This window comes from Nycticebus coucang, chromosome 2 (assembly GCF_027406575.1).
Source record: "Nycticebus coucang isolate mNycCou1 chromosome 2, mNycCou1.pri, whole genome shotgun sequence".
Classification (NCBI taxonomy): domain Eukaryota; kingdom Metazoa; phylum Chordata; class Mammalia; order Primates; family Lorisidae; genus Nycticebus; species Nycticebus coucang.
In genome coordinates this window covers 61,484,938-61,507,182 of record NC_069781.1, presented here as the reverse complement: position 1 = coordinate 61,507,182, position 22,245 = coordinate 61,484,938, and the positions used below count along the sequence as shown (strand labels likewise).

The 22,245-nt window shown below is 37.4% G+C and overlaps 1 protein-coding gene across 6 annotated transcripts in view; it reads left to right on the top strand.

Moving 5' to 3' along the window:
• Positions 1 to 6,188: 6,188 nt before the first annotated feature.
• CNTLN (centlein) overlaps positions 6,189 to 22,245 on the top strand; it is a 379,922-nt gene continuing 363,865 nt past the window's right edge. For all 6 annotated transcript variants that reach the window (XM_053572079.1, XM_053572076.1, XM_053572075.1 and 3 more), the window contains exons 1-2: positions 6,189 to 9,390; positions 19,268 to 19,356. In XM_053572079.1, the coding sequence (XP_053428054.1) occupies positions 8,941 to 9,390; positions 19,268 to 19,356 (539 nt within the window). In that variant the 5' untranslated portion in view covers positions 6,189 to 8,940. The remainder of the gene's footprint in view (positions 9,391 to 19,267; positions 19,357 to 22,245) is intronic.

The window sequence follows — 22,245 nt, the reverse complement described above, 5'->3', positions numbered from 1 at the left end:
AAATGTCTTCTTGTTGTATTTTTCCCTTGACCAATATAAAGTGACCATCTTTGTCTTTTTTGACTTTAGTTGCTTTAAATCCACATGTATCTGAAAATAAGATGGCAACTCCTCTTTTCTTCTGAATTCCATTTGCCTGAAATATTGTCTTCCAACCCTTGACTCGGAGCTTTAATTTGTGTTTTGAAGCCAGGTGTCTTTCTTGCAGACAGCAAATGGCTGGCTTGTGTTTTTTAATCCAGTCAACCAATCTATGTCTCTTCAGTGGGGAATTCAAGCCATTAACATTTATTGAGATAATTGATAAGTGTGGTAGTATTCTATTCGTCTTATTTGGTGAGAGTCCATTGCTTAGTTTTATCTTTTGCATCAGTGTGGAGGTTAGGTTCTGTCCTTTAATTTGTGAGTTCTTACTTTGCTGCTGATCCATTGTGGTGGTCAGTGTGCAGAACAGGTTGAAGTATTTCCTGTAGAGCTGGTCTTGTTGTGGTGAATTTCCTCAATGTTTGTATATCCGTAAATGATTTGATTTCTCCGTCAATTTTGAAGCTTATCTTAGCAGGGTACAGAATTCTGGGCTGTAAATTGTTCTGTTTAAGTAGATTAAAGGTAGATGACCATTGTCTTCTTGCTTGGAAAGTTTCATTAGAGAAGTCTGTGGTCACTCTGATGGATTTGCCCCTGTAGGTCAACTGGCACTTACTCCTGGCAGGTTGCAGAATCTTTTCTTTTGTCTTGACTTTGGACAGGTTCATCACAATGTGTCTTGGAGAAGCTCGGTTAGAGTTGAGGCGACCTGGGGTCCGATAGCCCTCTGAAAGCAGTGTGTCAGAATCTTTGGTGATATTTGGGAAATTTTGTTTTATAATATTCTCTAGTATGGCTTCCATTCCTCTGGGGCATTCTTCTTCCCCTTCTGGAATTCCTATAACTCGTATGTTGGAACGCTTCATAAAGTCCCATAATTCTGACATTGAACGTTCTTCTTTCTCTCTCTTCTTTTCTGCCTCTTTTACTATCTGAGTTATCTCAAAAACTTTGTCTTCTACCTCTGAAATTCTTTCTTCTGCATGGTCTAACCTGTTGCTGATACTTTCCATTGCATCTTTAAGTTCCCTGATATTGACTGTTTCAGTTCCTTCAGGTCTGCTATATCCTTTTTATATTCTTCATATCGTTCATCTCTTATTTGATTCTGTTTTTGAATTTCCTCTTGGTTATTTTCCACTTTATTAGCAGTTTCCTTCATTGTTTCCATCATTTCTTTCATTGTTTTCAACATGTGTATTCTAAATTCCCTTTCTGTCATTCCTAACATTTCTGTATAGGTGGAATCCTCTGCAGTAGCTACCTCATGGTCCCTTGGTGGGGTTGTTCTGGACTGGTTCTTCATGTTGCCTGGAGTTTTCTGTTGATTCTTCCTCATGAGTGATTTCTTTTATCTGTTTCCTTGCCCTAATTTTCCTTTCACTTCCTCTTGCTCTTTAAGTTCTTGTGCCTGTGGACTGGGTAGTGGCTACTGAATCTCCTCTTGTCACATTCCAGTGTCCTTCCATGTGTTTCAAAAAGGTGATCAGGTTCAGCTTAGACACAGCAAGTTCATTTCCTGATTTCTGCGGTGTCCTGGCATCCTCCCTACAAACCTCTCAGTACTTGCTGGTCACAGGGTGACAGAGACTGTGGTACAGCCACCTGGACTTCCCAGCGAGAAGGAGAAGGAGCTGTGAAAACCGACCTCACCCCAGAACAAACAGGAAAGGACCTGATTTATTTTTAACTACAACTTTCACACTGTTTAAAATATAATTTCTGCCCAAAGAATTAAAAGCAAAGACTGAAACAGCTTCTTGTACACTAATTTTCATAGCAGCATTAGTCACAATAGCCAAAAGATGAAAACAACTTAAATGTTCCACAACAGGTAATGTAGAATATCAGACAAAATGTAGAATATCCATATCATGGAATATTATTCAAGCTTTAAAAAGGATTATAACTTTCATGCATGATTTAACATGGATAAACTTTGAAAATAGTACACCAACTGAAATAAATCAGATACCAAAGGACAAATATTGTATGTTTCTACTTAAATGAAGTGCCTATAATCGGCAAATTCATAGAGGTGGAAAGTAGAAAAAGATAGGATTTGGGGGGACAAGGAGAATGAGGTGTTACTATTTAATGGGTACAGAGTTTCTATTTGGGATGATGACAAAGTGCTAGAAATGGATAGTAGTGATGGTTCTATTACATTGTGAATATACTTAACACCACTGAGATGTATACCTAAAAATGGTTAAAATGGTGAATTTTATAATATACATATATATCTTACCACAATACAATATATAGTTTCCACAAAATAAACTCATTGTTGAGTTCCATTTCTGCAAACAAGAAGCCTAGCATCTCAAATGCAAAACAGGGAAAGAGAACAGGTGCACTCAGGAGTTTGTGTGACAGAAGGGTTTGGTGTAAAATAAAAGAATTTTATATTTTTTAAATTCTGTGTATTTGATAGAAATGCGATAATATACACTAGAATTAGAGTTCATACTCTAGAAGCACAGCATCTAGAGTGAGGCCCTGCACTAGTGCTTTAGTCTCCTTTCCCGGTGCCTTTTGTTTCAGTCCTGGCCATTGAAACACTGCAGGAAAGAGGTATTGTTCCTACCTGGTTAAGTGGGAAGAGTAGAAGAAATGAAGCAGCAGGAAAGACAGCAAAATCCTGGCCAGGAATAGATGTGAGCTGTGATTTGTACAGCTGTACTGCCTCTACTTTTGTTGTTTATTTAGAGCTGGAAAGATGGAGGCAAAAATCACACAATAGTGTAAGGTAGAAGCATTATAAATAACACCTGTTTGATTCTGTGTTTGTTGGCAACTGTTGGGTGCCAACTGTGGCAGATATTTTAGACTGTCTTGCTAATATCTGTTCTCCACATCTTCCTTATTAAGAAAATGCTGATTTTATTTAGGATGATAATTTAGGATGATAACTAAATATGTTTTGCAGTCTCTCTTGAAGTTAGGTGTGGCCTGGTAACGGAGACTGGCCAATGAAATCTAAGTGGAAATCTACTAGGGAATTATGGAAAAACATTTGCTTTCATGAGATAGTTGTATATCCTTTCTCTTCCCCGTTTTGTCTAGACAGGCATGGGGATGTAATCCTAGCAGTATTAACAACTATCTTGTTATCATGAAGGTGAAAGTCACTTTTTCAGTTCAACAAGTTAGGTTGGAAGGAGTCAATATCCTTCATGACAATCTTAAGTGTGGATTCTTTAAATCTGGGCTTCTTGTTAGGTGAGAAAATAAACACCTGTGTGTTTAAGCTACTGATAACAAGCTGCGGACGTGTATCTTTTGGGGAAGGGAAGAAATTCTAGATGAAGGACCAGTAATCCCAGAGATCAGTAGTAATACGTATATAGGGTGAAAGCTAGAGCTGGAGAGAAGTAGTTTATTTTCGTTGGTTGGGGGACCACTGTCGGAGGGAATATGTGAGAATCATAAAGACAGATATGTCACACCAGGTTGTTGGCCCTGGAGAAAGAAGGCCTTCCTGTTTACGATACAACTAGGGAAGTGAAAGAAATGGACAAACGGGAGTACTTTTGCAATAATGCCTTAATGGTAAAGAATATTCCATTAAAATACCCGGTAAATATAAATGAGAAAGTAGAAAAACTAAGGTGTTGTCTCACTTTGGTCATGTATTAAAACGAAGAGCTGAAACTATGCCACCCTGTGTATTATTGTAGAATCAGCTGAACTTTTCAGGGAATCTGGGACTATATTCCAATCTTTGCTGAACTAGGTAAACTGATAAAAGTTACTCAAGCTTACAGCATACAGGTTGTTTTTTTTCTTTTCTCCTAGAAAAACACCCACACTGAGAGTCAGAGTTCAGTGGAGATAATTTTAGAAAAGCCTGTATTTAGAAGAAAAGACAGTTGTGTAAACGGTTTTGGGCTGCTATGTAGTCTTTGGAGATGACAATGGAAAATGCAATTCTGTTATCATACCTCTGGAGGGTCATAATTTTTGAACTATGTGAAAATCACATGGAACAACTGGAACTGTGGTATCTCCTTACATACTTAGAATCTTGACCTGAAGCATCCTTAGGACTGACCAGGGGACCAATAGTTGCCTAGAATTTCTCAAACAAAATTGTAGTAATTTTAAGCACAGAGCAGTTCTCTTGGCTTACTTCTAGATTGCTGTTTATCCACCCTAAACAGGCCTGCTCGTTCACATAAGGCATTAATACATTCTAGTGTGTGAGTTTCTCTTTTAATGCTGAAGGAGTTGGGTGGCAAGTGATACCTGTTTTAAATCTCTAGGAAACATAAAGGTTGAGATAAATTTAAAAGTGATATGAATTGAAATCTATGATATTTTAGGTCTTACCTATATTTAATAATAGTTTAAAACTTGACTATATCCTGCTCACCAAGTAAAGATTACGCCAAATTGGGAAAGGAGAAATAGATATCTCTTAACATTCTGCATTATTTCCGACAACAAAGAAACATAAAGGCTAAGAAATGGTGGTACTTATTTCTCTTTTTAAATAGAAGTTAAAAATACATGATTTTTTTTTGTTTATTCTTTTGATATATATTTTTTTTAAACAGAGTCTCATTTTGTCACCTTTGGTAGAGTGCTGTGGGTGCACTCTTGCCTCATCTTCCCGAGTGTCTGAGACTACAGGCACCAGCCACAATTGCTGGCTATTTTTTTTTTTTTTTAAGAGACAGAGTCTCAGTTTATCACCCTCGGTAGAGTGCCATGGCATCATAGCTCACAGCAACCTCTAACTCCTGGGTTTAGGTCATTCTCTTGCCTCAGCCTCCCAAGTAGCTGGGACTACAGGAGTCTGCCACAAAGCCTGGCTATTTTTTTGTTGCAGTTTGGCCGGGGCTGGATTTGAACCCACCAGCCTGGGTATATGGGGCTGGCGCCCTACTCACTGAGCCACAGGCGCCACCCTATTTTTTTTGTAAAGATGGGGTCTCATTCTTGCTCATACTGGTCTTCAATTCCTGAGCTCAGGCAATCCCCCTAGCCTTGGCCTCCCCAAATGCTAGGATTACAGGCATGAGCCACTTGCCTGTCTAAAAATAAGCTTTTAAAATTAAGGAGACAGTAGTAGGTGAAGTAGAATGATTTTGAAGTATTTCTTCTTTTTCTATTGTCTGTAAGATTTGGCATGATCTGTTTTTTTGAAATTATCTTTTATTTTTATTTATAAATATTAGTTGTCTATTTTTTGAGACTTTGGAAAAAAAAGTTAACTGAGGACTCCATTCTGAACCTCAGGGTCAAAGCATTCTATTCTAGACATTTTTATCTGACAATGTGAATGTGACTTTTTTTGCATTATTATTGTTATTATTATTATTGCTCAACATTTCGTTGCAGCAAACATCTGATTTCTTTTCCGAATATATTTATCTTTGTTTGTTCTTTACAAGGTTTTTGTTTCTAGTTCTTGTCTTAAACATTGTAATTATTATTAAATTTTAAGCATCTTTAATTTTTTTTATTATTAAATCATAGCTGTGCACATTGCCTCTTTAATTTTGTGAAGGCAAAAAGTGGAAACCAAATAAACACATGTATATGTATAGAGAAAATAAAAAATAGTAAAATTAAGGTGACAGGTACTATTTAAATACCATATTAATTTGTATATTTCCCTTATTTTTCTGAATATTTTAACAATATATGAGTAATATTGAGAGAATCATGTGTCTTTGTATTCTGGTATACTTTATCCTCAGCAGACTTTATGTATTTTTGCGAAACAGAAATCATCACTTAAATATTTGAACAAAAAGTTAAACAGTAGAAACTTTTTTTTTTTTAAGACAGAGTCTTACTCTGTGCCATTGGTAGAGTGCCATGGTGTCATAGTTCACAGCAACCTCAAACTCTTGAGCTCAAGCAATTCCCTTGCCTGAGTCTCCTGAGTAGCTGGGACTATAGGCACCTGCCACGATGCCTGGCTAGTGTTTTTTTTTTTTTTTTTTTTTCAATTTTTAGTAGAGATAGGGCCTCCCTCATGCTCAGGCTGGTCTCCAACTCCTGAGCTCAGGCAATCCACCCACCCTGGCCTCCCAGAGTGCTAGGATTACAGGCGCGAGCTATTGCATCTGGCCCAGGAGAAACATCTTAATTGCATTAGACATTTTTTATTCAAGTATCATTTAGCTTATTTTTCTGAGTCACAAGCATTATATTAATATTCAATATTTCATACATTACTAGCAAATAACTAGTACAAGAAAGAATTTCCTATGTATACTTCCAGAATCGTATACGTTTCTTTTCTTTAGAAATTGTCTGCCAATAAAGATTTTATAACTGAACAACAAAAAGACAAAGAACCCAATGAATAGTCAACTGACTTAAATAGGTATTTTCCCAAAGAAGACAAACAAATGTACAATAAGTACATGAAAAAGTGCTCAATGTCATTCATCATTGGGGAAAGGCAAACCATAACCACAATGAGATAGCACTTCAAACACGTTAGGATGGCCATAAAAAATAAAGCAAAACAAAAACAGAAAACAAGTGTTGGCTAGGATCTGAGAAATTTGAACTCTCATACACTGCTTATAGGGATGTAAAATGACCATTGTATACACTTTATACACAAAAAAATTAACATAGGTTTTTAAATAGAAACCTGAATGTTTATAATAGCTTTATTCACAATAGGCAAAAAGTGGAAAGAAACCAAATGTCTATTAACTGATGAATAGGTAAACAAAACGTAGTATAGCTGTACAATGAAATACTATTCAGCTACAAAAAAGAACAAAAGTACTGATACATGCCTCAACATAGGTGAACCTTGAAAACATTATGCTAAGTAATAGAAACTAGACACAAAGGCCACATTTTGAATTGTTCCATTTATATGAAATATACAAAATAGGCAAATATATAGACATAAAGGGGATTAATGGCTGCCTGGAGGTTGGGGGAGGAAAAATGTGGGTCACTAATGGCCATGGGATTTCTATTTCAAGTGATGAAAATGTTCTGGAACTGGGTAGTGGTGACGGTTGCCTAAAATGGTGAATGTAGTTAATGCCATTGAATTGTTCTTCATTTGTTGCCATTTTAAATGGCTGTGATGGTAAATTTTTACATTATGTGTATTTAACCACAATAAAGAGAAAATTTTTAAAAATTGCCTAAAGATTCTGGATATTATACTTTTGTGTGGTCATTTATACACACAAACACATACACAAACACACACATATATACACATATATACACGAATTTCATGGCCACCCTGTAGTATTTATCATACATAATAGATTTCATTGCTTTTCAAAAGAATCTCTCTATGATTAGTTGAAATGATACCTTTTTGAGTGAATAACATATAGCAATTAAAATGTGCATTTACGTTGATTTACAGTCAAACATGGGAATTTTGTGGTTAGAATTACCAGTTTTATGCCTTGTGAAATTTCACTTGCTATCTGACCTAATGCTGTATTTTTAGTGGAGTAAGGTAGCAATCAAGGGCACAGGTTTTAGAGATAAATGGAGTTCAGTAGATTCAAATTTTTTCTTTTCTAATAATAGATCTTCAGGCAAGTTACAATAACTTCTCAACTCTATTTCCTCACTAGTAAAATGGGGATAATAATGTCTAATTTAATGTGATGTAAGAATTGAATATATGAATAGTACATAGCCTGAACTTAGCACGTGGTAATATAACAATATGATAGCTACTTCTAAGAGATGTTTATTTGCACTTTTTCTAATGCAATCCTTTATTACTTTTGTGAGGTATTTACTTTCAGTGGGAAGCCCACTCATCTCACCTGAGTAGGATTCTAATTGGGAAGATGACTTTTGGCATACTGAGTAGATTCTGGAGCAGATACTGTAACTTTGATTACATGAAGTCATTAGTTAGGGGTCACATTCCTACTTCTACTGTCTGTTAACCCCCGCTTCAGCTCTTTCCATGTATTCTGGAACTCTTTCTGCAGAGGACGGCAAATCTAGCTTTCTGTAAAATTCTGGTGCCAGTTCAACATACATGTCCTAAGAAACACTTAAATAGCGAAGAGTATTTTAAGGACAAAGAAAGAGAAGGTTATGGCCTATTCAAAGTTTATGAAGAAACCAAGTAAGAAGCCAGAAAAAATGAAAGAATAAAGCAAGTCTTGTTTCCTAAACCACACTTCCAATTACGATTTCGAATGGGTCTAAGGACCCTAACTGTCAGGTAACATGGTCCTCCTGCTCACTCTGATTTCCAGCCAATGAATAAAACAGCTGACATAAAACTTCAGGGAAATCATGACTCTTGCAAAACAAAAGACAAAGGGTGTACAAGGATCATAATTCAAATGGGAAGCCTGCTTGATGGTCCCAACTCAGCACAAGGTTTTCCACTTCTTGACATCGGTCAGGAGGATACAGGCTGTAGGCAAAGCAGTATTGCCAAGAGGTGCAAAGAAAACACTTAAGTTAAAACTTACTCCTTGATCCTCAAGGAGTTTACAACAGCGCTGAAGAGATTAGCCGTGTGACTAGCACTCCAGGGCGGTCAATGAAACGTGACAAACGAGTTGGCAGGGGCCTTGAACGAGGAGGGATTCACAGTTAAGGATCATTTGGAGAGGAGGTGGGGTGGAGGTGGGACTTGTTAAGGCTTAAGAGACGGGGGGGTAAGCTGGGTGGGATTTGTAAGTGGGAAATCGAGGCGTTCCTGCGGCAGGACTCAGGCAGAGAAGCTCCGGGTCGGGCCGGGAGGACCAGCCTCACCCCTCACCCACGGCGCTTGCGCAGCCCAACGCTCGCGCCGGGCGCGCGGCCCGCAGGAAGCTGGCCAGAGCCTGCGAACACGAGACCCCGCGTGCTAAGGCGGGAAAAAACTTGCGCATGCGCAGTTCGGCGCTCCGGGCTCGCCAGGATGGGGAAGAGAAGGGGGGAGTTTCCAAGAGGGAACTTGACCCGTTAGGAGCCGCGGCCATGGCGGCGCGCTCGTCGCCTTCACAATTCCCTCCACCCGCAGGGCGACAGTTAGGCCCCAAGTCCCCACATGTTGGGCGGGGAGCTGAGGTACATGCAGTGCGCAGCGAGGCCTCGGGTCTTGTCGGCGCAGCGCGAGAGCCGGTCCGGGACAAAAGTGATATATCCTGGCGGGGCGAAGAAGGGTCAGGGGGCCGGCAAGGGCCAGGGCGGGTAGTTCTGGTTCATGCTCCCTTCCTCAGCGCGCCCACGGGGTCCTGGCGGCTAGAGGGACTCTCGGTAGAGGAGGCGATGGCGAGCCGGACGCAGCTGCTGGAGAAAGAGCTGAGCAGTCTAAAGGAGGAGCTGGCCCTGTGTCAGGTATCGAGGACTTTCGCCGCCGGCCTTTCCCTTCCACAGCGGGCCGGGATCCATGGGGAGGCGCGCCCTTCTCCCTCTGCCTTGGATTGCTTCTCTCACCCAGCCCCACCAGGCGGCTCTCCCCGCCTGCTCCACAGCCGGGTCGGCCGGCTGCCTGGGCTGGAGGGAGGCCCGGCTCCTCAACCCTGTCCCTCTGCTTTGTTCCGGACACCCGCCGGGCGGGGTTAGTCTCCGCACCCCGGGTTTGCTTTAGGTCACTTGGAAACACGCAGTTGCACGCCCCTCCCTTCTCCTTACCCAACTTCTCAGAGGTGACTGTAGTTGGTACCTGGTACCCACAAGTGGAGTGCAGTCCATAAAAGTTGAAATGAACAGGAAAGTGAAAACATTTTTGTTAAAGTCCATCACCGAAGGAGGAGCTTGTTTTCAATTTTCAAACCCACGCTTGCCCTCTTTTTTTTTTTGCATAGTTAAGTGGTGAACACAGACAATCTTTAGGGAGGCTGGGAGTTGGGAACTTACACACAATAGATAATGCGTTTTACTTATTTATTAACCAAGTATAGTAATTCCATAGACTTTGAGTGAGAAATCTCATTTTCGTGTGATCTTGCGAGTGAAAAGCATTTACTAAGTTGTATTAGCAAATACTTTCCTATTACTTGTAGGTTTGTTAAGATGAACTTGACAGTACTCATGTTAATAGAGATTTAACTTTAGTTTTGTATTTTTACCACTTTCTCTTTGATTTTAACCAGAACGTTTAGACAGGGTTGTGAGATTAAATGTTTGAAACTCACTCAACAGTACATCCTAAAATCACTGTCTTAAAGGTAGACGCCAGTTAGGCACTGCTAAACACCCAGGTAACTTTGTAAACAATATGATGAATAAAACCATTCATAATACTCATTCCTTCTCATAGTTTTCTTCTATTGGATTCCTTTGCTCCTTTTATAGGTCCTTGCTGACTGAGTCAAGGCTGTAAAAACAGGACTATCTTGTTCAAATTTAATATGCCTTTGGTTAAACAAGTTTAGGACATTTTATGTGGCTGCCCTCTTTCATTTTTCCATTTTCTGTTCTCTGGTTAAGGAGCAAAGGAATAAATAAAAGAGGCCGTTGAACTAAAGCATTTTGTCCTCTGTAGCTCTTACCCTTGGGGAGTTTAAAAATGTGAACCCATGTTGAAGGCCTTTGTTACTTTAAGTCCTAATCTAAGACATTGCTCTTATTTTTTGTACCCTTTCCCCCCATCACTCCTTCTCATAGTTTGCCTTTGGCTAGCTAAGGAGGTAAGATATTTACTTTTTAAGACTGACTTGATTAAGGAAGTGAATCTTCTGGAAACAGCCTGAAGAGCCCCTTCTCCCACATTCACTCACTGTTAACATTCTTTTAACCATATGACTCCAAGCAGGGTGTTGGCTTTTGTGACCTTGGATATATGTAGACTATGAAGATGACTGATACTCTTGGCATGTGTAAAAATACAGAAATGGTCATAATAGCCTATTAAGATTTTGTAACAATACCATTAAATGATCATAGGCATTCTAGAAATGTGAGATGAGGATGGCAGTATCCTATACCATAAAACTTTAGTCAAACCAGACTCCTGCTCTTGGGAAAACTTGGGAAAAATAGTAATTGGAAATCCCCATTGTTACTTAAAAATTCACTTAAGTACTAAAACACTCACCTTTACATCTTTTTAAATTCTTCTGCTTGTTTATTCATCTAGGAATCACAGTCCCCCCAAATACATAGTATTAAAACTGTGCTAAAATTGTAACCCAAAATAAAATTCATTTTATATCTCAATCTAGTACATATACATACATACACATAATTTAGATTAATAAAACATTAATGACATTCACTTTTTCTCCATTTGTTATATTGAATTCATTTGCCCTGTTTATAGGTCTTTGCTGACTGAGTCAAGGCTGTAAACACAGGACCATCTTGTTCAAATTTAATGTGCATTTGGTTATACAAATTTGAGACATTTTACGTGGATGCCCTCTTCGTTCATGTGTTCATTACCAACTTTAATGATGAACCTAACTTTTCTCATTTTCTGTTCTTCACTGGTTAAGGATAAATAAAACACACTAGTGACGTTCGGTGCCTGTAGCACAGTGGTTATGGCGCTGGCCACATGCACCAAGGCTGGCAGGTTTGAACCTAGCCCAGAACAACTGAACAACAATGACAACTGCAACCAAAATATAGCTGGGCATTGTGGCGGGCGCCTGTAGTCCCAGCTACTTGGGAGGCTGAGGCAAAAGAATCGCTGTGAAGCCATGGCCTTCTACCAAGGGTGACATAGTGAGATTCTGTCTCAAAAAAAAAAAAAGACACTAGTGAACTAAAGCATTTTGTATTTTGTTCTGAGCTTATAATTTCAGAAAGTATTTGCCCTAATAGTGTGTTATGAACTCTGATATTTTATTTGCAATTCTATTTTTAAAAATTCTCTTCAGATGAATTGGCCAGTAATGGGTCAAACATATAGGGAAAAAGAACCCTGCTAATTAGTACATAGTTAAAAGTAGTAGCTTCATGTTAGTTTTTTTTTTTTAATTGAATCATAACTGTATACATTGATATGATCATGGGGCATCATACACTCGCTTCATAGACCATTTGACACATTTTTATCACAATGGTTAACATAGCCTTTCCGGCGTTATCTCAGTTACTATGCCAGAACATTTGGGATCATACCTGTGGTGTATCTTACAGGGCTATTTGCGAAACTTGGTTCATGTTAGTTTTGTTTCAGTCTCTCAAAACAGAGTTTGAAGGATTCCGTGTACCATTCTCCATTGGAATGCTTTAGAATAAGCATTTAATAGAAAATAATTCAGTGTTTCTCTTAATGTATGGGCATTGCATTCCACTTTATATGATTGTATTATCTAATTAAACTTTGAGAAAGTAAGGCTGCCAGATTAGCAAGCAAACTATGCGTAATGCTTACCTGAAGAAAAAGCGGTTCATTTCAATGTGGGGAGAACAGGTATTACTGAGGATAGTAAGTTAACTTCAAAATGTAGTTTTTCCCAAGGAATTTTCAAAGGCATTCTAAAGGGTAAGTTTGCATCCATGACAATTATGCCTTATTTCATTGATTTGGAACCTAATTTCATCTTTTATTTTCATGGTGTATTTTAAGAATATGTCACTACTGACAAAGGATGTTGAGTGTATGTGTATGTGCTTATTTTAGAATACCAGATGATAAAAGTAATGTTAGATTTATATAATATTATCAAGGTTATTATTAAAATATTAGCCAAAACTATTTATTAAAACTATAAGCCAATTTCAGGTAAAAAATTATTTAGGGCATTTTTAGCAAAATAACTAAGAAAATGCTACAAAAGCTATGTTAACTAATGTGACGAAAATGTGTCAAACGATCTATGAACCAAGTGTATGGTGCCCCACGATCATACTAATGTACACAGCTATGGTTTAATAAAAAAAAAAAAATAATGTGTTCATTACCAACTTTAATGATGAAACTAACTTTGAATGATGTGTATTTGGAGAGTATATGACCAAAGAACTCATCCAGTTACATGTTAAAAATTTAAATGTATTGAAACCTTCTCCATTAACAAGGAAGATTGTGAGAATGTGCTATATAATTAATACCTCCTCTTGTTAGAAGGTATATTCTAATTGGTGAATCTTTTTGCACAATTTTTTGTTACTAATTTACTGAGTGACTACTTTGTGCCATACATTGTAAGTAAAATCTTTCCATGGTTTTCCTTGAGTTCTGATGAGCAAATTATTTGTTTAAATGTAGGGAATAGTTTTCAGATGTTTGTTGATTTTATTATTCCAGTAGATGCTAATTGAGGACCTAATATATAACTTAAACACTAAATTAGGTATTTGGAGAGTAGGTACCCAGTGAAGAAAGGGCAATTCTGGATGTCTTTGTACAGATTTCCATGCTAGCTGATAGTGAAAGACAAAATCAGTCATCTTCCAAGCAGATTTAGACCCAAACTACCTAGAATTTAGTCAGCTATTTCTTTAATAAACTATTATGAGAAGGGATAGGAATTTTTATTTCAATTTTAGAGTGATTCTGTTTGGAAGTTCTGTAGTAAGGATAAAGAATATTTTTATTTTTCAAATTTGGATTAATATAAGGGTACATACAGTTAGGTTACCTCGTTTACATTTGTTAGGCAGCATGAAGATTGTAGTCGAGTCTTTCACCCAGGAGGTATGCCATATTCTCTTACATTGCACTTGAAGGGAGCTTACCAATCCTCTTGCCCCTTCCCTTCCCCCCTCCTTGAATTTAGTTGTTTTTCTCTCTTGTGGGCCTGTAGTTCATGTACTACTTTAAAATTAGTATTGAGTGCATGGTGTGCTTGCTTTTAACTTTATTAAGGATAATGTTCTTGAGGCTGGGCATGGTGGCTCACACCTGTAATACTAGCACTCTAGGAGGCTGAGGTGGTTGGATTGCTTGAGCTCACAAGTTTGAGACCAGCCTGAGCAAAAGTGAGACTCCGTCTCTACTAAAAATAGAACTGAGGCAAGAGGATCACTTGAGGATCATTTGGGGGTTGCTGTGAGCTATGACTCCATGGCACTCTACCCAGGGTGACAGGAGGATAATGTTCTTCAGCTCCAACCACGTAAATACAAAAGATGTAAAGTCTTCATAGTATTCCATGAGTGTGTGAGTATCACACATACACACTTACGCACATACTGTACTTTATTAACCCATCAGTGGGTTGATGGGTTAATAAAGTGGGTTGTTTTCACATCTTTGTGATTGTGAACTGAGCTACTATAAACATTTGAGTACAAATGACCTTGATAAAATTATTTTATTTTCTTCTCAGTAGATACTAGTAATATAATTGTGGGATCAAATGGAAGGTCTACTTTTAGCTCTTTCCACAGAGGCTATATTAGTTTGCAGTCACACCTGCAGCACACAAGGGATCCCTTCTCTCCACATTCATACCAGCATCTGCAGCTTTGGGACCTTCTTATGTGAGCTGTTCTCAAGGGTTAGGTAATATCTCAAGGTGATTTTAATGTGCATTTCTCTGATGACTAGATTTCTCTGAAATCTGATGATTTCATGTGATTGTTGGCCATTCATCTGTCCTCATGGGAGAATATATGTTTATGTCTCTTGGCCAGTGATTAATTGCCTTGTTTGTTCTTTTGTTATTTTGCTCAAGTTCTTTGTAGATTCTGGTTATTAGCTCTTTGTCAGATTCATAATATGTAAATATATTCTCTCATTCTGAAAGTTGCGTATTTACTTTGTTTATTGTATTCTTTGCTGTGCAGAAGCTTTAAAGGTTGATTAGGTCCCATGTATTTTTTTTTTATTTTTGTTGTTGCTATAATTGCCAATGAGGTCTTCCTCATAAAATCTTTACCCAGGCTGATATCCATGAAGAGTTTTTCCCATACTTTCTTCTAGAGTTTTTATGGATTAGTGTCGTAGATTTAAATATTTTATCCAGCATGAGTTAATTTTTGTGAGTGGTGAGAAGTGCGGGTCCAGTTTCAGCCTGTGGCTAACCAGATCATAACATTTATTAAATAGGGATTTTTTTCCTCAGTGTATATTTTTGTTTAGTGTATAGAAGATCAGATATGAGACTGGTTTCATCTCTAAGTTCTCTGTTCTGTTCCATAGGTTTGTGTCTCTGTTTTTATGACAATACCATGCTTTTTTGATCAGTACAGACATACAGTATAACCAGAGGTCTGGTAGTGTGATGCTCCAGATTTGTTTTTATTTCTTAGACTTGCATTAGCTATTTGGTTTTTTTCCTGGTTTCATATAAAATGAAGAACTGTTTGTTTCAAGTTCTATAAAGTATGACATTATACTTTATTGCATTAAATAAAATTGGGGGATTGCATTAAATCTTGTATGTTGCTTTGGGAAGTATAGACATTTTAACAATGTTGATTCTTCCCAGCCATAAGCATGTATGTTCTTCGATTTGTTAATGCCTTCTGCTATTTCTTTTCTCAGGGTTTCATAGTTCTCTCTGCAGAGATCCTTCACATCCTTTATTAGGTATATTCCAAGGTATTTAATTTTCTTTGAAGCACTGTGAAGGGTATTGTTGTGACTTTGACTTGATTCTCAGCTTGTCTGTTATTGGAGTATATGAAGACTACTGGTTTTGGACATTAATTTTATATCCTAAGAGGTTACTGTATTTCTTGATCATTTCCGGGAGTCTTGTGGGTGAATCCCAAGAGTTTTCTAAGTATGAGATCATATCATCAGCCAAGAGTGAAAGTTTGACCTCCTCTGTCCCTATTTACATGCCCTTGATAGCCTTCTCTTGTCTGATTGCCTTTGCTAGGACTTTTCAGCACCTTGTTGAATAGCAGAGATGAAAGTGGACATCCTTGTCTGGTTCCAGTTCTAAGTGGAAAAGTTTTATGCCATTTGTATGATATTGGGTATGGATTTGTTGTAGATGGCTTTTACCAATTTAAGAAATGTGCCATCAATACCTCTTTTCTTAAGTTTTCTTTTTTTTTTTTTTTTTTTGTAGAGACGGAGTCTCACTGTACCACCCTTGGGTAGAGTGCCGTGGCATCACACAGCTCACAGCAACCTCTAACTTTTGGGCTTACGCGATTCTCTTGCCTCAGCCTCCCGACGAGCTGGGACTACAGGCGCGCGCCACAACGCCCAGCTATTTTTCTGTTGCCCTTTGGCCCGGGCTGGGTCCGAACCCGCCACCCTCGGCATATGGGGCCGGCGCCCTACTCACTGAGCCACAGGCGCCGCCCTTCTTAAGTTTTCTTATCAGAAAAGGTTGCTGAATTTTGTTGAATGCTTTTTCTGCATCTATTGAGAGGATCATATGGTCTTTCTTTTTGCTTCTATTTATGTGGTGAATTATATCAATGGATTTGCATATGTTGAACTAACCTTTTATCCCTGAGATAAAGCCCACCTGATCGTGGTGTTTAATTTTTGTAATGTGTAGCTGTACTGTATTTGCTAGGATTTTTATCACGTATATTTCCATCAGTATTCATTAATGAAATTAGTCTGTAGTTTTTCTTTTTTTGTTGGGTCCTTTTCTGGTTTTGGTATCAGGGTGATAATTGCTTTGTAGAAGGAGTTGGGAAGAGTTCCTTCCTTCTCAATGTTTTGAAATAAGTTCTGCAATATATGTACAAGCTCTTCTTTAAAGGTTTGGTAGAATACTGGTGTAAAGCTGTCTGGTCCAAGACTTCTTTTTTGGTGGTAGTGTTTTTATTATTGCAACTTTGGTGCTTGATATTGGATGGTTAAAGAGTTCTGTTTCCTCCTGATTAAGTTTAAGAGGTAGTGTGATTCCATGTTGGTCCAGAGGATCCAGAGTATTTTTAAAAGTTTCTTTTTTTTCTTAAAAGATCACCTTTAAATGCCTGAAGGAAGAAAAAATATAGGAAAACATAAAGGGAATATGAGTGACAATAGTTAATTTCTCTATTTAATTATGTCTAGAATACTTTGAACACTAGTTCCATGTTTTGTGGGGGGGCTTTAATTTTCATATATGAAAGAGGATCTCTTTAGTAATTAGTAGTATAAGCCACACTGAAGATAACATAGGATTTAAATAACTTACAGAAATCGCAAAACTCTTGTGTACGTGGTCCTTTGTAGCATTTTATTGTTCACAAAGACCTTAATATTTTTTTTTTCACTTTCCACCCTTAATGTACATCATGGTGTCTATAGTTAATAACAATGTGTTACATACTTGAAAATTGGTAAAAGAGTAGATTTTAAGTGTTCTTCCCCCCAAATGATGAGTGTATGTGGTAATAGGTTACATCAGTTATTTTGATTTAGCCATCCACAGTATATACATGTATCAAAACATGTTGTATACCATAAATATATATTATTTCTATTTGTCAATATAAAATTAAAAGCCAGTAATTCTAAAAGAAAGAACAGGTTAAAGTATTTCTAATTTCAAAGTAGAGATGTCTGGTACATAAAATTCTAACTGGTCCATAAAATTAGTAAGCCATATTAGAAATGGTGGATTAATTTAAGTTTATAAAATTAATAACTTTTTCCTAAGAAATTTGCCATCATAAATAAAGTTAAATAAATAGAACATTGGAAGAATATTTTTAACACATTTTTAGACGTAAGTAGAATTCCTATCAATTTACAGCAATACTTCTTACATATCATTGGCAGAACTTAAGTCACAGAGCCCATAAGGAAAGAAAGGCCAGGTTTCTTTGAAACATAAAGACAGTCGATGGTGTCAAAGATTGAGGTATCTGCCAAATAAATAAACCCAAATAACTAAGCAAATAGAAAATTATTAAATGTGTTGTGGGAAAATGAAACAGGACAAGGGGTTACCAGGGACTTGTGAGTTTTGGTGGCTATTATAGATATAGGCCGTATTATTTGTGCAGTCATCTGAATGATTTGTGCAATGACCTGAATAATCTGCATGAATATATGATGGATGATGTATGTGCAAAGGCCCTGGTTCAAATAGAGCAAGAAAATAAATGTGAACAAGAGAGTGATGGTAGATGAGGTTGGGGAGGTGTATGGGGTCATGGAGTCTTGTAGTCTTGGTAAACAGTTTGGATTATTTTCGTAACTTGATGGGAACCCAGTGAAGAGTTTTGATGATTTGGATATTAAGTGTAAGGAAAAGAGAGCAACCATGATTGACTCTTATGTTTTAGGTTTTTGAACAAATGAGTAGATGGTGGTGTCATTTTCTGAAATACAGAAGGGCAGATTTGTGAGAAGGTAAGGAGTCAAGAATTTTATTTTGGACAAGTTAAATTTAAAATGCCTGTTAGGCCTTCAAGTGGAACTGTTGAATAAACAGTTGAGCCTTATATCTATAGATAGAAATGTTGGAGTCTCAGCATAGAATTGGTGTGTAAAATCATGGGAATGACAGGTGGTCACATCACCTAGCGAAGTGGTTCGCAGCCCTGAGTGTACAGATCCATCCTGATGGTTGGATCTTACCTGAGACCAGTTAATCAGAATCTCTAGACATCACTATTTTTTTTTTTTTTTTTTTTTGTAGAGACAGAGTCTCACTGTACCGCCCTCGGGTAGAGTGCCGTGGCGTCACACGGCTCACAGCAACCTCCAACTCTTGGGCTTACGCGATTCTCTTGCCTCAGCCTCCCGAGCAGCTGGGACTACAGGCGCCCACCACAACGCCCGGCTATTTTTTTGTTGCAGTTTGGCCAGGGCTGGGTTTGAACCCGCCACCCTTGGCATATGGGGCCGGCGCCCTACTCACTGAGCCACAGGCGCCGCCCAGACATCACTATTTTTTAATGGTTAGTGACTAACATAGGCAGTAAGGACTGAAGCTGTCCATTGTCCTTTAGTTTGGCAATGTAGAGGACCTTGAAAAATGACTTTAGCATAATAGTGGTGAGGGGAAATCTTACTGGAGAACATTATAGAGTGAATGGGAGCTGAGGTGGTTCAGTGATTCTAGGCAACTCTTTAAAGGAGTTTTACTAAAAAAGGGAGATGAAAAATGGAGCATTATCTAAAGGGCATTTTCCTTTTAGGAAAGATTTCAGTATTTCAACATTTGCATCCCAAAACATGGGTGATAGAAATAGTAAAATTCAATGTGGGTTACCAGTGTAAGAACTTTTTAAATAAGATAAAGCTTTCCTGCCATACTTTTTAAAAAGAATCTATTGGTATAGTTATATAACTAGGGATCAAGTAATTATGTTTTTTTTTTTTTTCATTTTTTGATTTAATGTAGTGTCTTTTCTTCTCTGATACTACTCAAAGCAGTGCATTTAAAATACCTTTTATTTCTTTAAGGCTGATAAAGAATTTGTATGGTCTTTGTGGAAGCGTCTCCAGGTGGCAAACCCAGATCTCACACATGCAGTCAGTTTGGTTGTGGAAAGGTGAGTTACCAGATTATTTTTTCATGAGTTTGGTTTGTTGAACTTGTTTCTTTTCAGAATTAAATTTAAAACTTGTCATTAATGTCTCAAAGACAGTCATTTGATTTCCACATGAACGTGGAGTAGAATATTAGTTTTTAGATTTATTACAAGGGTACTGTTACTAAGCAATGGACTTGCTTCCTGACACACATGGAAGCCAACTATGCCACCAGATAGAGATGAGAAAAAGCTTTGTTGCGTAAAGTCTGCAGGAAAAGAAACAGGAGGCAGTGCTCAAATGTCTCTCCTTGAGCAGGGTCTCAAGGAGGTTTTATAGGAAGAGAGTAACTAGGAAAATGCAACAAGGCATGATGTGATTGAGCCATACAAAGAGAGGTGCTCTTAGTTTGCATAGCAACAAAACAGGGCACTCCCCTTGCTTCTAGCTCTGGTCCATGCTCCTCAGTTCAGGTACTTAGGTTTCCTATGTGGTTGAGTTTTTGTTCCCACTGCCTCTGAGGTCACTAATTGGGCATGCTTGGTTCGTCTGTGCATACTTGAGTTTTGTGACTTGCCACCTAGGGATTCACTGCAAGGGAAAAAAAAACTTACCATTCTGTTATTGACAAAGTTGAACCTGTTGGAACTGGCTTTGCAGTTACAGTGCCAGTTCACAAAGTATAGGTAGACTGTCTCCTGTTCATATTATGATGTATATGGAAAGTTTGCAGGTAAGAGATAAAACTATGGCTTAGACTTGTATATGTGTGTGTGTTTTGAAGTGCTATAGTTCAACTTTAAAAATTAGTAAAGTTCCTGTTGTTTGACTTTTTCCTCCATAGGCTGCCCCTATAGGGAACTTCCTAGACATGACTTAGTTTTCCCCTAAGGTAATTGCAGTGTGTACTTGAAAGCCTGAGACGACCTTGGCAGAGTAGAATAAGTGTTCTGGAATAGGTTGCGGAAATTTCACTTAGTACTCCATATTACCCTGCAGGGGATGCCCAGTCATTTAACTATGGATTGTTGGGTCTCTCCTTGGCCATTAGAAACAGTAGAGTGATGCTGGGTATTCCTTATCAAACATTTGGTGTGGAGTAGTCCCATGACACTTAGCACAGCAATTAAACACTTGCTTTCCTATTAAAAAGATTTCATTATATTCCTAAACGAGAAACTAAGCATATGGATACCTTTTCCTTTTAAAAAAATTAGAATCATGATCATATAATCTGAATACTGCTTTTGATTACTTAAATTATTTTTACCTTTGGAATTAACAGCCCTGGGGTCATTCCAATACTATCTGTAATTTTACATGTTAAAAATCTTTGATACATGCCTGATTATGTCTAATTTTACCATCCTTGGTTATTGTAAACACTTAAAATAGTGTAATCAGTTTTGTGTGGCTTGTATGTCTTATTCATCAGTCCATTTTTTTAATGAACAAAATTAAGTCTTTTTTGTTTAATTAAGTCTTTTGTTGAAATACCGTTGTTACTTCTTCAGTCATCCATGAGATGAAATTTGATCACTCAGACTCTCTTTGTTTTTAGCAGCATAAGCCTTCTAGAGAAGTCTTGGGACTTTGTCATTTCTATGATTCTTTTTTTTATCCTCCCCTCCTTTTTTTCAACTTTCTAACCTGTCCTGAATTTTTACTTTTGTCTTGGTTGAGCTAATGGAAATATTAAAATAATATTTTCACTGCCCTCATCCCTTATAATTTCTGTTTTTCTTATCTATAATATAAAAAATTAATATCAAGTATATATAATTTATGAATAAACATGGATTCTGTATATTAGAGGTAGACACACACAAGTCTTTTGTTAATAAGATGTATAAGGAAGAATTTTGGAGATTACTGCTTTATAGCGGTGATTCTCAAATTTAGTGTATAAAGGTTAAAACTTGGAGAATTTATTAAAATGCAGATCTCTAGGACTTGCACCTGATCTATTGAATCTCTAGCTTCCATACATTTTTTTCAAGGCCCAGGTTTAAAATAAACTTTCCAGATAATTCTGATTTCACAGTCCCTTCATTATACTATGAGATATCTTGAATTTTGACTTTTGAAATTGGAAAACCGTAAGTGGTGTTTACAATTTTATAACTATGTAAATATTTCCTAGAGAACTTGCAGTTTTTTTTGGACCCATTAAGAGATGAAAATGATAAGCCCTTCAACCTGTATCTATAAAAAAAAGAGTATTTTAAATATCAAAGTCAAATTCATTACTTTTCTGTATAGTCCATTAATTATCCAAATTACGCTCCATTTAGATCTGTTGAATATTTAAGTCATGGACTGTCTGAACAACTTTCCCCCCTGGAATTTCTGTTCTTTTTACCTGTTCTTATTTAAAAAGTCTGTGTTCTTTGTCAGATGTTTGTATAATAGGCAGAAGACATTTTTCCTCTGTCTCTTTAGCTTGTGGTATGGATTTGGACCAGTTACTATCTAAACTTAAGACCTAAGTTTTCTTTTTATAGGAGTCCTGAACGTGTTCCACACTTTCTAGAATCCCACGTTGTCGTCTTCATTTTTGTCAGATTATTTTTAAGGTATTCTCAGAAGGATGCATATATTTTCTGACTCTTTGCATGACAGAAAATGTCTTTTACCCTTATGCTTGGCTGATATTTTAGCTGAACATAAAATTTCATGTCCATGTAGGTTTTTGAAAGCATAACCCTGGTATCCTCTTGTACAGTGGTACTACCAAGGACCCCTGTGCTAGGGTGATTCTTGTTTCTGTCTAGATACTTGTTTAAAGCTTTTAGGATTTGCTTGTTATGTGTGATATTATGAAATTTCAATATTATCTGTTTATTTGGGTCTTTTAAAAATTTGTTCTCAGCCTTTGGTGGCCTTATCAAGATCAAAATCGAAGATTT